Genomic DNA, 14,603 nt, shown 5'->3' on the forward strand with positions numbered 1-14,603 from the left:
TGGAAGATCCAATAGCAAGTATATTTAAAAAATAAGATGCTATTGAGAGTTGTGTTAATAAATACTAAGGCAAAAGCATCAGGTGTCTCCACTGTGACACCTATGTCTCCTCTTCAATAGATATGACATGTTTGCAAGAAACTAATAATCCCCTAAGTACTTTATTATTTCATTTTCTATGATGGCAGTAGTCTCAAATAAGGGATTTAATTAGTATAGCTCTATTCTGAAACAAAGTAATTATGTAGACAAGTTTAAAGAGTAGGCAGATTGACTATCGAACAACAGAGGAAAGACATTCTGTAGAATACAATGAAATTTCAGTTAAATAACTGATAAAGATTATGTATTAAAGTGAAAGATATAGCATAAAATTTCTTATTGGAATCTTGAGGGCTTTTCACTGTCAATAAATATTTTTTAATACATGAAATGATGTCTCTTAACAAAAAGCAAGTCTTAACATCTCTTACGTATGTAAATAATTAAGCAATATCTGCTCTGGTAGTAAGTATTTTCATCTCAGTAAGACTATTTCTCAGGGGCTTCCCTGGTGGCTCAGAGGTTAAAGCGTCTGCCTCCAATGCGGGAGACCTAGGTTCGATCCCTGGGTCGGGAAGATCCCCTGGAGAAGGAAATGGTAACCCACTCCAGTATTCTTGCCTGGAGAATCCCATGGACGGAGAAGCCTGGTAGGCTACAGTCCGTGGGGTCGCATAGAGTTGGACACGACTGAGCGACGGAACGGAACGGAAGACTATTTCTCAGAATTTCAGAGTTTGGGAAAATTTCATCTTGAGTTTCTTATGACCCTGGCATCTGACATTTATCTTTGGCTTTGGTGATGAAATTGAATTTGCATCAAAAGATACTGTACCTTTTTTTTTTTTTGGCTGGAAATCTGGTGTTTGAGGTCCACTAGGAAAGAGTAGAATATATTCTTTTCTGAGTGTTGCTCTGAAGACCTTTTAGAACATTTATTGATGTCAAGATACAGAACCTTCCTAACTGAATTCATGGCATATGAAACAACATACTTCTTTTTTATACTATACCATAATTTTTATCCTTACCTTGTTGTACAAAGGATCCATACACAAACCACATGGAGTTGTAGAGAGTAGTAGAAGTCATTGATCCCATTTGTAATCGTGGAGGATTAAGCCAATTCAAGAGGTAGACCAGTAGACCCACTAGAAGGACTGTGCCAGCAATGCAAGCCCATAGTGAGAGATCAAATGGTGCAAGACAAGCGAACATATCCACCGTCTTTTCAGCCCTTCGAAGTAGGACTCCCACTGAGTAGTCCATGTAACGTGTTGTAAAGTCCACCACATTCTCACGGTCTGGGGTGATGGTTAAAGCAGAAATTCCTATGTCAGCTCTCTGAGAAATGGAAAGAGAAAGGAATATGTTAGCAGTGTGAAAAACAACTTTATTTGTGGCACTCTAGCTTGTCTTGAGGGAAAAAAATAGATGCCTCAGGCAACATCTTAAGCCTTCTTATAAAAACTGAAAAGCACAGCAGAGACTTCTTAGAGAATAGCCATATGTGAATTTTGCATTTCCTACTGCAAATCTTAGCTCAGGAGAGTTAGACAAATTACCTTGTTCATATTATCAGTGCATGTGAAATCAGTGAAGAATATTTCAGACACAGGTAACTCCTGAAGGAAACTGTCTTTTTTCCTTGGGTAACTTTATCAAAGCCATTATTAACACAATAGCAAAGATAAAACTTATTCTAAACAATTTTTCCTGAGAAAATATTTCCAAGAAATTCAATATATTATTACCATGTAAATTATTAGGTTATTAAAAACATTCAACATGGCATTTCACCCTTGGTTTAGACTTCTCTGCATCAAAATTTACATTATTAGGTTCTACATACATTAGAGTTTATTAGAGCTTTCACGGCACTAAGCTATAGCATCATACACCAGAAGTTTCTACCATAATTTTATTTTTTAAACCTCAGAAACATTTTAGTAAACAAAGATTAAGGAGACAGATACTTTTCTTGGAGCAATAACCATTCTTCTCAGAGTGTGCCTTAGATTCTCAGTATTTAGCACTCAAAATCATAGCATATGCTATTTTGCTTATATAATAAGGCACATAGAATTGCAGTGAAAGCACAGAAGAAATGACTTCACATTTAAATTCTATGATGTAAAAAATATTTAAATATCTAAACGATGCATATTGTTTGAAATAATGATCTATAGCTGTGACTGAACTTGCAGAAAGCTTCTCCCAGACAAACACAAACAATAGTAAATAGTTGAACATTTTCACTGTTCTTTTTTGTTACTGTTTAATGAAAGAATACAGAAATTGGTTTTAATGCTTTTAGAGGAAAAAAGACATGAAAAGTAACATGCCTAGTGGAATGCTAAACCAAATCAGATACATCTAGCTTCTGAAGTAATAACAGCTACAAAGATACTCAACCTAAAGTTAAGCTCTGTGTGTGTGTGTGTGTGTGTGTGTGTGTGTGTGTATCAGCTCATTCATATATTTTGGTGCTAGGCCTTGTCCTATTAGAATAACTTTTCTCATTTAATCCTTACAATGAGTTATGAGTTACATGTTTTTTTTCTCCATTTCACAGATGAAGAAACTAAAATGTCAAGAGTTTAAGTAACTTATTTCAATCCTCTCAGTTACGAAATTTTCAGAAGCCAAATATTAAAGCTATGTTTTTCTTACTCCAAAGCCTGTGCTTATAATCATTTTACCATACTGCAAGAAATCATTCATTTGCCAAATGGCTCTTATTGTAGGTAATTAGGATAACTAGTTTTAGGAAAATTTTTACTTTAAAAGAGTTTGAAATGTGCTTTTCTTAATTTTACTATTTACACTGCAATAAGGCTATATTATCATAAGTACTATGAATTTAGGCTTATTAACTGAGAAGTATTAAACTAGTAACACTACATGGAAATGAATTTTCAGAGAAATAGTTATTGCTTTCAAATTCATGTATTTATTTTGCATTTTTTAGTTACTAGGAATAGGGTTTTTTCTGAAAGAAGCGTAACCTGGATCCTTAGCACTTTAGTCCTATTTTTTCTGAGCTTTAGTTTACCTATTTGTGAAATAAATATAACTGTCTTTAGTATGACTATTGTGAGCTGACTCACTTACCCAACCTCAGTGGTGAATAAGTAACTCCTCAAGATTCAATTAAATTCTCAGAAAACACATTTCCTTTTTCAGGATATTAAAGTACTGTGGATCAGTAATTTACGAATTGATGCACTAGGGACCGAAAGCACTTTATGAGTCAAAGTAAAAAACTTTCCATCTAAGGAGGAATTTGCTGAAAACATAGTGATTAAATATTTGTAAATGTTCACAAATATTTTGCTAATAAATAACTAAATGTTTTACATTTAATGATTATTAATCAGAATAATCACTGTACTGATTTTTAATAATAGATACTAGCACATATCACACAGTAAATTTCTATAATGTAATAAAAATATCTAGGAGACATTTGTTGTGTTTATTATTGTTTTCTTTTGGAGACGTGAACTGATTATTTTGCATGTGCTAAAATATTTATTAAAAATAATATTTACTTTTTCTGTTTCTATGAAGAACTTCCTAAATTCTAGTCTACTGTCAACAGTTATTCTGTGCTCAAGGAGAAATTCCCAGTCACCCTGTGGAGAGGATATTAGAATCATAAAATGGGCTTTTTAAACTGCACAAATGCATTTACAAACACAACACATACCCAACAGCATACAGATTTTTCTGTCTCTGAGATTTGTATACAACTTCCTGAGGAAGTGCCTCACTCCAGACTCGTGAATCAGTAATATAGCAGACCATTGTATTTGTTATTAGTATGTGATATTCTTTACTTCTAATAAAGAAGTTGTACTGGAGCAGAAGAAAAAACATGAACCATTGACTCAGAAAGATGGTCCTAAAACTTCCTGAAAAGGTCCAAGTAACCAAAAATGCTCAAACAACCATGCCTTTCTTTCTTGCCCTCCCTCTTTGCCTATCATTTGTCTATGTATTTATGTATCTATGCATGTATGTATGTATGTGTATTTCAAATCACTTGTTCAGTTTCTACAATGACTTCTCACATCTTTAGCCTCATAAAATATTTAATTTTCTCAGTCCCTCTAACTCTCAGAAGATGACCTCCATTGCTGTTTTACAGAGGACACAGAAGATACTGAATTAAAATTCATACTTATTTCTATTTCTCAATCTATATCCCACATCCAGCCAATTTGATTCAAGTTTTATTTGCTATGGAGAAACTGTCTTCCTATCTAATGCCAACCCCTTTATCAATAAACTCAACAACCATTCCCTTCCATTTCGGATGCTTAAATTTCTTGGCAATTTGACGTTGGCAGTCCTCTGGACTTGGGATCTTTTCTTATTTGAGATCCTCTGCCTCGGCAAGCCCATTCATATCCATTACCCCCACTGATCCCCATCTACACATATGATTTACAAATTTATACTTCTAGATTTAGAGCTGAGCTCTGGAGTCCAGACTGACTTATGTAATTATATAATTGATATTTCTATTAGATGTCTCCAAAACACTTCAAATTTAATGTGGCCAAGACCGCAACAGAGGTATTCAACTCAAATGAGTCCTCTTCCAATGTTCCCTGCTTCACTGAATATCTTTTCACATAAGTCTTAAATCTTGGCAGTCTTTCTGTTGAGCAAATCTCATCCTGTTCCCTACCACAGTTTAAAGGTTTTCTGTGGATTTGCACTGCTTTTAAGAAAAGCGATTAAAATCTTTAACAAATTCTGTACATCTTTGGATAGACCATCCTCCACCTACCTCAACATATTCCTACTGGACCATTTTTCTTTCCAGCGCTTCTTTGTGATGCATCATCTTCTTACATGCTGATTATACTGTCTGAATTGATCCTCCTGAAACTTCAAGTGAACTCTTCTTCATACTCATAAATCAGCTCAATTATCACTTGCACAGGGAAGCTATCCATGTGCTGTTTTGACTGGAATAATAATTCTGTTCTTTACACTATCAGGAGTATCCCTCACTTTCCTAGCAGTTACACCAGTTGTAATTTACCCATATTTGTATGATATTTGACCAATGATAATTTCTATTAGACCAAAAGCCATGTGAAGGCAGGGACTGTCACTTTAACAAAAAAATATTGGCATATTCTTGTATCCACCTGACCTGCCTCTTGAGAAATCTATATGCAGGTACGGAAGCAACAGTTAGAACTGGATATGGAACAACAGACTGGTTTCAAATAGGAAAAGGAGTATGTTAAGGTTGTATGTTGTCACCCTGCTTATTTAAGTTACATGCAGAGTACATCATGAGAAATGCTGGGCTGGAAGAAGCATAAGCTGGAATCAAGATTGCTGGGAGAAATATCAATAACCTCAGATAGGCAGATGACACCACTCTTATGGCAGAAAGTGAAGAGGAACTCAAAAGCCTCTTGATGAAAGTGAAAGAGGAGAGTGAAAAGGTTGGCCTGAAGCTCAACATTCAGAAAACAAAGATCATGGCATCTGGTCCCATCACTTCATGGGAAATAGATGGGGAAACAGTGGAAACAGTGTCAGACTTTATTTTTGGGGGCTCCAAAATCACTGCAGATGGTGATTGCAACCATGAAATTAAAAGATGCTTACTCCTTGGAAGGAAAGTTATGATCAGCCTAGATAGCATATTAAAAAGCAGAGATACTACTTTGCCAACCAAGGTCCATCTAGTCAAGGCTATGGTTTTTCCAGTGGTCATGTATGGATGTGAGAGTTGGACTGTGAAGAAAGCTGATTGCCGAAGAATTGATGCTTTTGAACTGTGGTGCTGGAGAAGACTCTTGAGAGTCCCTTGGACTGCAAGGAGATCCAACCAGTCCATTCTAGAGGAGATCAGTCCTGGGTGTTCATTGGAAGGACTGATGCTGAGGCTGAAACTCCAATACTTTGGCCACCTCATGTGATGAGTTGACTCACTGGAAAAGACTCTGATGTTGGGAGGGATTGGGGATGGGAGGAGAAGGGGATGACAGAGAATGAGATGGCTGGATGGCATCACCGACTCGATGGACATGAGTTTGGGTAAATCCCGCAAGTTGGTGATGGACAGGGAGGCCTGGTGTGCTGAGTCATGGGGTCGCAAGCAGTCGGACATGACTGAGCAACTAACTGAACTGTATCCAGCACGCTTATGTGGTATAAATTCATCATCAATAAATTCTTGCTTCATATATGAAGAAAGGTGGAACATTTACTAGATATTCATTAACCAATTCTTATAAATTTTCTATTTCTCAGCGTAACTGACAAAGAGGGGACTTTACAGAATAAAATTAAAATGGTAAAATAAGAATCTACTGTTTGATAGAAGTGATAGAAGATTTATATCTTAATTATTTCAATAATTAAAATCAGGTTCTTGCTTTATCAATATTCTTATGTCTATGTTACTTACCATGAACTGAAGGTAGAGTCTACTAGGGCAGGTTCAATATATTACAAACTATTATTATATGTCAAGTGTTTAATGTGAAAGTGCTTATTTGAATTTTGATAAGATCTAGCACTAAAACTATTGTAGAATATAATTATTTTTCAACTGTTCTAATTACACAGTTGTAGTATTTACCTTGACAGGAGATAGAAGATTTGCATTCTTCTAGTCATATAAAGCAGAGAAGGCAATGGCACCCCACTCCAGTACTCTTGCCTGGAAAATTCCATGGGCGGAGCAGCCTGGTAGGCTGCAGTCCATGGGGTCGCTAAGAGTCGGACACGACTAAGCAACTTCACTTTCACGCATTGGAGAAGGAAATGGCAACCCACTCCAGTGTTCTTGCCTGGAGAATCCCAGGGACGGGGGAGCCTGGTAGGCTGCCGTCTATGGGGTAGCACAGAGTCAGACATGACTGAAGTGACTTAGCAGCAGCAGTAGCAGTCATATAAAGAGATGGATGGATAATACAATGAAAGTGAAGTGAAAGAGTTAGTTGTTCAGTCATATCTGACTCTTTGCAACCACATGAACTATATAGCCTGCCAGGCTTCTCTGCCCATGGAATTCTTCAGGCAAGAAAACTGGAGTGGGTATCCATTACCTTCTCCAAGGGATCTTCCCAACCCAGGGATTGAACCCAGGTGTCCCCCATTGCAGGTAGATTGAGCCACCTACAAAGCCCTGGATAATACAATGGGACGTGCCTATTAAGCCATAGAATCATTGACTTTCAGAAACTTACACTCAAAATATTGAAACACATTTACTCTAAATTTAATTTGAAATAAATGAGAATATCCAACAAAATAGTCATGTAATTTAATCCTTGAACATAATACTAAGGACATTGTACTACTAATACTAATAACTATACATTTATTTAATGTTTACTATATATCTCGTGCCATGTTACACGCTCCACATATATTATATTATTTAATATTCTAACAAGCCCAATTATGAAGATGAAAATTTTACATTTGACATATTCTAATTAATATAACATATTGATTTTATTATGAACTGATATATATTTCTTTGTATCCTCTATTAAGTATGCTTCTGATACATCCCATTATAAATCTAAATAGATCTCCCTCTATGACAATTTTTCAAATACTTAGAGAATACTAGTTTATTCTCCACTTAGAAAAGTTACTTTAAAATAAAAATAATTTGTTTATTCAATCATTCTTCTCAAGATACAATTTCCATATCCCTCAAAATACTGGTCATTTTCCTGTGAATATAATCTAATTCATCAATGTCTCCTCAACTGATATGAATAACACAGTTTTTTGAAATGACACTGGAGCCTGAATCATTTTTTACTTGGTGAATTATAACATTGACTTATCCTAAGTTCAGTTCAGTCGTTTAGTCGTGTTCAACTCTTTTGGACTCCATGGACTGCAGCACAACAGTCCTCCCTGCCCATCATCAACTCCCGGAGTTTACTCAAACTGATGTCCATTGAGTTGGTGATGCCATTCAGCTGTCTCATTCTCATTTGTCCCCTTCTCCTCCCACCTTCAATCTTTCCCAGCATCAGGGTCTTTTCAAATGAGTCAGTTCTTCACATCAGGTGGCCAAAGTATCGGAGATTCAGCTTCAGCATCAGTTCTTCCAATGAATATTCAGGACTGATTTTCTTTAGGATGGACTGGTTGTATCTCCTTGCAGTCCAAGGCGCTCGCAAGAGTCTTCTCCAACACCACAGCGCAAACACAACAATTATTCGGTGCTCAGCTTTCTTTATAGTCCAACTCTTACATCCATACATGACTACTGGAAAAACTATAGCTTTGATTGGACGAACCTTTGTTGGCAAAGTAATGTCTCTGCTTTTTAATATGCTTTCTAGATTGGTCATAACTTTCTTCCAAGGAGCAAGCGTCTTTTAATTTCTTGGCTGTAATCACCATCTGTAGTGATTATGGAGCCTCCCAAAATAAGCCTGTCATTGTTTCCACTGTTTCCCTATCTATTTGCCATGAAGTGATGGGACCAGATGCCATGAAGTTAGTTTTCTGAATGTTGAGTTTTAAGATAATTTTTCACTCTCCTCTTTCACTTTCATTAAGAGGCTCTTTAGTTCTTCTTCGCTTTCTATCATAAGGGTGGTGTCATCTGCATATCTGAGGTTATTGATATTTCTCCCAGCAATTCTGATTCCAGCTTGAGCTTCATCCAGTCCAGCATTTGTCATGATGTACTCTACATATAAGTTAAATAAGCAGGGTGACAATATACAGCCTTGGCCTACTCCTTTCCTTATTTGGAACCAGTATGTTTGTTCCATGTCCAATTCTAACTCTTGCTTCTTGACCTGCATACAGATTTCTCCTGAGGCAGGTCAGGTGGTCTGGTATTCTCATCTCTTTCAGAATTTTCCACAGTTTGTTGTGATCCACACAGTCAAAGGCTTTGGGATAGTCAATAAAGCAAAAGTAGATGTTTTCCTGGAACTCTCTTGCATTTTCAATGATCCAACGCATGTTGGCAATTTGATCTCTGGTTCCTCTGCCTTTTCTAAATCCAGCTTGGACATCTGGAAGTTCAGAGTTCACATACTGTTGAAGCCTGGCTTGGAGAATTTTCAGCATTACTTTGCTAGCGTGTGAGATGAGTGCATTTGTGTGGTAGTTTGAACATTCTTTGGCATTGCCTTTCTTTGGGATTGTAATGAAAACTGACCTTTTCCAGTCCTGTGGCCATTGCTGAGTTTTCCAAATTGGCTGGCATATTGAGTGCAGCACTTTCACAGCATCATCTTTCAGGATTTGAAATAGCTCAACTGGAATTCCATCAGCTCCACTATCTTTGTTTATAGTGATGCTTCCTAAGGCTCACTTGACTTCACATTCCAGGACGTCTGACTCTTAAGTGTGTGGTCACACCATCATGATTATCTGGGTCATGAAGATCTTTTTTTATAGTTCTCCTGTGTATTCTTGCCACCTCTTCTTAATATCTTCTGCTTCTGTGAGGTCCCTACCATTTCTGTCCTTTATTGTGCCCATTTTTCATGATCATTATATCTACTACTATGGGCAAGAATCCCTTAGAAAAAATGGAGCAACCGTCATAGTCAATGAAAGAGTCCAAAATGCAGTACTTGGATGAAATCTCAGAAACAACAGAATAATCGCTGTTCATTTCCAAGGCAAACCATTCAATATCACAGTAAACCAAGTCTCTGCCCCTATCAGAAATGCTGAAAATCTGAAGTTGAATGGTTCTTAGAAATCTGCCAAGACTTTCTGAAACTAACACCCCCCAAAATTGTCCTTTTCATTATAGGGGATTCGAATGCAAAAGTAGAAGATCAAGAAATACCTGGAATAACGGGAAAATTTGGCCTTGGCATACAGAATGAAGCAGGACAAAGGCTAACAGAGTTTTGCCAAGAGAACGCACTGGTCATAGCAAACACCCTCTTCCAACAACACAAGAGACGTCTCTACCATCATCAGATGGTCAATACCAAAATCAGTTTGATTATTGTCTCTGTAGCCAAAGATGGAGAAGCTCTATACAGTCAGCCAAAACAATACTGGGAACTGACTGTTGCTCAGATCATGAACTCCTTATCACCAAATTCAGACTTAAATTGAAGTAAGTAGGGGAAACCACTAGACCATTCAGGTTTAATCTAAATCAAATCCCTTATCACTATACAGTGGAAGTGAGAAATAGATTCAAGGATTTAGAGCTGATAGAGTGCCTGAAGAACTATGGATGGAGGTTCATGACATTGTATAGGAGGCAGGGATCAAGACTATAACCAAGAAAAAGAAATGCAAAGGGGTAAAGTGGTGGTGTGAGGAGGCCTTACAAACAGCTATGTAAAGAAGAGAAGTGAAAGGCAAAGGATAAAAGGGATGATATACCCATTTGAATGCAGAATTCCAAAGAACAGCAAGGAGAGATAAGAAAGCCTTCTTCAGTCATCAATGCAAAGAAATAGAGGAAAACAATAGAAGGGGGAAGACTAGAGATCTCGTCAAGAAACTTAGAGACACCAAGGAAGCTTTTCATGCAAAGATGGACTTAGACTAAACTTAGGATCAAATAAAAATTATTGATCTTAAAATTATAAAATATTTTAAAACAAGATACTGTTGATCCAGAAGTCCTCAGAAATCCTATGCAGTTGATTTTGAAGCAAAATATTGAATTTTACATTATTTATGGGGTTCTTGAGGCAAAATACTGAAGTGGTTTGCATTCTCTCCTCCAGTGGACCCCCTTTTGTCAGAACTCTCCACTATGGCCCATTCATCTTGGGTAGCCCTGCATGGCATGCTTTTTAAGTGCTTGGAGTTATGCAAGCTGCTTACCACTACAAGGGTGTGATCCATGTTGAATTTTATGTTGGTCTTTCACCAATTTCACTCTTTGGTTCTTTTGATCTTCACATCTATCTAAAACATTTTGAATCTGTACTAGCAAAAATTACATCATCTTTTCCTGCTCATTTTGCCTCATTTGGAAGTTTGAGAAGCAGGCCTTTACTTCTTTATCCACATTACTAGTAAAATACTTATGAAGAGTACTTGGGCAAGTTCAAAGTATTGAAACTTGCCTCTGCAGTGCTACCCACTTTGACAATAGTTCATTAGTTAACACTTCAGATACGATGTTTTTAGTCATCTACAAGTATTTTTACTGTACTGTCATCCAGCCAATTTTCTCTATATAGTTTCTAAATGCTTTGTAAAAGGCATTATTGAACTCAAAATATGTGAGCAATCATATTCATCTTATGAAGAGCTAATGCCATCAAAAAAGAAAATGAACTGCTTACTTCATTGCCACCTATAACACATCTGATTACTAATCCATTCCATATATTTATCAGAAAATAAAATCAAATTCATTGCTCTGTGAGAATGGATTTTCTCTTTTAATTTTGAATAGTCAATCTCCAACGATATAACAGCTCTCTTTTTCTTGTTTTGCACATATTATCTATAGTAACTCATATATCACCTCAGGAAATGCATTTATTCCCTTAGGATATCTTTCATTTAGACTTGGAAATTTAAACTCATTAAAGGTGCCTCATTAAAGACTCTTGGACTGCAAGGAGATCCAACCAGTCAATCCTAAAGGAAATCAGTCCTGAATATTCATTGGAAGGACTGATGCTGAAGCTGAAACTGCAATACTTTGGCCACTTGATGCGAAAAAACTGACTCATTGGAAAAGACCCTGATGCTGGGGAAGACTGAAGGCAGAAGGACAAGTGAACAACAGAGAATGAGATGGCTGGATGGCATCACCGACTCAAGGGACATGAGTTTGAGTAAACTCCGGGAGTTGGTGATGGCCAGGGAGGCCTGGCGTGCTGCAGTCCATGGGATTGCAAAGAGCTGGACACAACTGAGCTACTGCACTGAACTGAATTGAAAGGTGCCTTCAATTCCTTTAAGTGTTTTCCACTATCATTCTTTTTTTTTTTGCTGGCCCTGCATGGCATGTGGGATCTTAGTTCCTAACCAGTGATCAAACCTGCACTCTGCTTTGGAAGCATGGAGTCTGAACCACTAAACTGTTTGAGAAGTCCCTCCCCCTATTTTCTCATTTTCACCTTAAAGATTTTTTTGCACAAAGTGGAAGAAAAATCATTATTGAAGAGCTTTAGCACATATTTAACAAGCCACTAGGTCTATCCTGCCTATTCAACTTCTTAAATCATACATTTTTTTTTATCCCACTCTCCACAAGAATGAACTGTTCAAAGATTTTTAAAAATTTCTTGACAGTTTTCTTAAACTTTGTTTTATATTCTTTGGTCTTGAAATAATATTTTAATGTAAAAATTTCAGACTTGCTTGGAAGAAAATAGGCATTGAAGAAATGCTAAACATGATGAAAAGAAGGGCTGAGGGGAAGGAAAGGTGGCAGAGAAGAAAGAAAGAATGTATTCAAGTTCTAACCTTTATTTAATGATATATGACATGACACTGGGCAAGTAGGCAAACCTTCATCATTTTAGATTACTCATCTGTATAAAGAATAGATTGAATTGGTAATATAAGAGCCTTTCCAACTTTGAAATTTTAATCCTAAAAATCATTTATTGAGACCTTATATTATGGTCATTTTCTCCTAATATGGGAATATAAACATTCTTGTTCTAAACACTTTACATTAAAGACCTTAAAGTTTCAATCGGTCTTTCTTAGTAAATACAATATGTCAGTTGTTACTGTCCTTATGAAAAAACAAAACATAAGTACTGGGGAAAAAAATAATCGAATTGTCAGAGTAATCACAAATGATTAATTTTCTCAATGTCAAGACTTTATGTATTTCTTTGAAAGAAACAAATATGTTTTCACATGTCACTGTTATATATTAATATTTCAGTTTCAATCATATTAATAAAAGCATAGTACAATATCCATTACTTTTCAAATATCCCACTGGAAGTGAATGACTATCCAGGCAAAACCAATGAGATTGTCATTAAAGTAACTTTCATTCTGAAATTAAGATTATACTTAAAAATTCTAGAGAATTTTTAAAGAACAAAATAAAACAGTCAAATCCCAATAGGATGATTGCTATTGTAACTCCCTTAATGTTTTTATATATTTACTTTTACACTTCTATGCTTGGACAGCAAGGAGATCAAACCAGTCAATCCTAAAGGAAATCAACCCTGAATACTCATTGGAAGGACTGATGCTGAAGCTGAAGCTCCAGTACTTTGGCTACCTGATGCGAACATCGGACTCATTGGAAAAGACCCTGATGCTGGAAAAGATTGAAAGCAGAAAGAGAAGAGGGTGACATAGGGTGAGGTGACAGTTGGATGGCATCACTGATGCAACAGACATGAACTTGGGCAAACTCTGGGAGAGATGAGGGACAGGGAGGCATGGCCTGTTGCAGTCATGGAGTCGCAGAGTTGGCATGACTTTTGACTGAACAACAACTACACTTCTATGCAGAGTATTTGCAAGCTCACTGAAAGAATGGTACTGATTTTTTAAAAAAATATGTTGATTTACAACATTATATTAGTTTTAGGTGTACAGCATAGTGATCATTTTTATAGATTATACTCCATTAAAAGTTATTACAAAATAATGACTATAATTCTCTGTGCTATACAGCATATCCTTGTTGCTTATCTATTTTATCATACTACTTTCTATTTCTTAACCTGATACCCCTATCTTGCTCTACCCTTCTTCCCTTTCTCTATAACAACTAGTATATTTTGTATATCTGTCTGTTTCTATTTGCTATATACATTAATTTAATATTTTAGATTTTACATATGTGATAACATACAGTATTTGTTTTTCTCTGTCTGACTTATTTCACTAAGCATGATATTCTCTAGTTCCATCCACGTTGCTGAAAATGGCATAATTTCATTCCTTTTTATGGCTGAATAATATTTAGAATGATATTAATTTGATTATAGCTTAGAGCATGATAAGGGAACTAATAACCCAATTAAGACAAGTACTAAGAATATTTTGTTATTACACTATAGCTACTAATATTTAACATCTATATAGTAGTAGCTATAACGGAAATGATGACTAGACTTGAAGCAGTTGATCAAATGTATAGTTCTATATATGATCAATGACTGTAATAGTGTAACTGTGGTGTTGGAGAAGTCTCTTGAGAGTCCCTTATACTGCAAGGAGATCCAACCAGTCCATTCTAAAGGAGATCCATCCTGGATGTTCATTGGAGGGACTGATGCTAAAGCTGAAACTGCAATACTTTGGCCACCTCATGCGACGAGTTGACTCACTGGAAAAGACTCTGATGCTGGGAAAGGTTGGGGGCGGGAGGAGAAGGGGACGACGGAGAATGAGATGGCTGGATGGCATCACGGACTCTGTGGACATGAGTTTGAGTGAACTCCGGGAGTTGGTGATGGACAGGGAGGCCTGGCGTGCTGTGATTCATGGGGTCGCGGAGAGTCGGACATGACTGAGCGACTGAACTGAACTGAACTGAACTGAGAAGGCAATGGCCCCTACTCCAGTACTCTTGCCTGGAAAATCCCATGGACAGAGGAGCCTGCTAGGCTGCA

The 14,603-nt window shown here is 36.7% G+C and overlaps 1 protein-coding gene across 3 annotated transcripts in view; it reads right to left on the bottom strand.

Annotated features, from left to right (window-relative positions):
• Positions 1-14,603, bottom strand: part of GRID2 (glutamate ionotropic receptor delta type subunit 2) — a 1,729,520-nt gene that overhangs the window by 384,421 nt on the left and 1,330,496 nt on the right. For all 3 annotated transcript variants that reach the window (XM_088836035.1, XM_088836036.1, XM_055434840.2), the window contains one exon: positions 1,074-1,386. In XM_088836035.1, coding sequence (XP_088692161.1) covers positions 1,074-1,386 — 313 coding nt within the window. The remainder of the gene's footprint in view (positions 1-1,073; positions 1,387-14,603) is intronic.

This window comes from Moschus berezovskii, chromosome 5, assembly GCF_049115385.1.
Source record: "Moschus berezovskii isolate FMDL1 chromosome 5, NW_MosBer_1.0, whole genome shotgun sequence".
In the NCBI taxonomy this organism is placed as follows: domain Eukaryota; kingdom Metazoa; phylum Chordata; class Mammalia; order Artiodactyla; family Moschidae; genus Moschus; species Moschus berezovskii.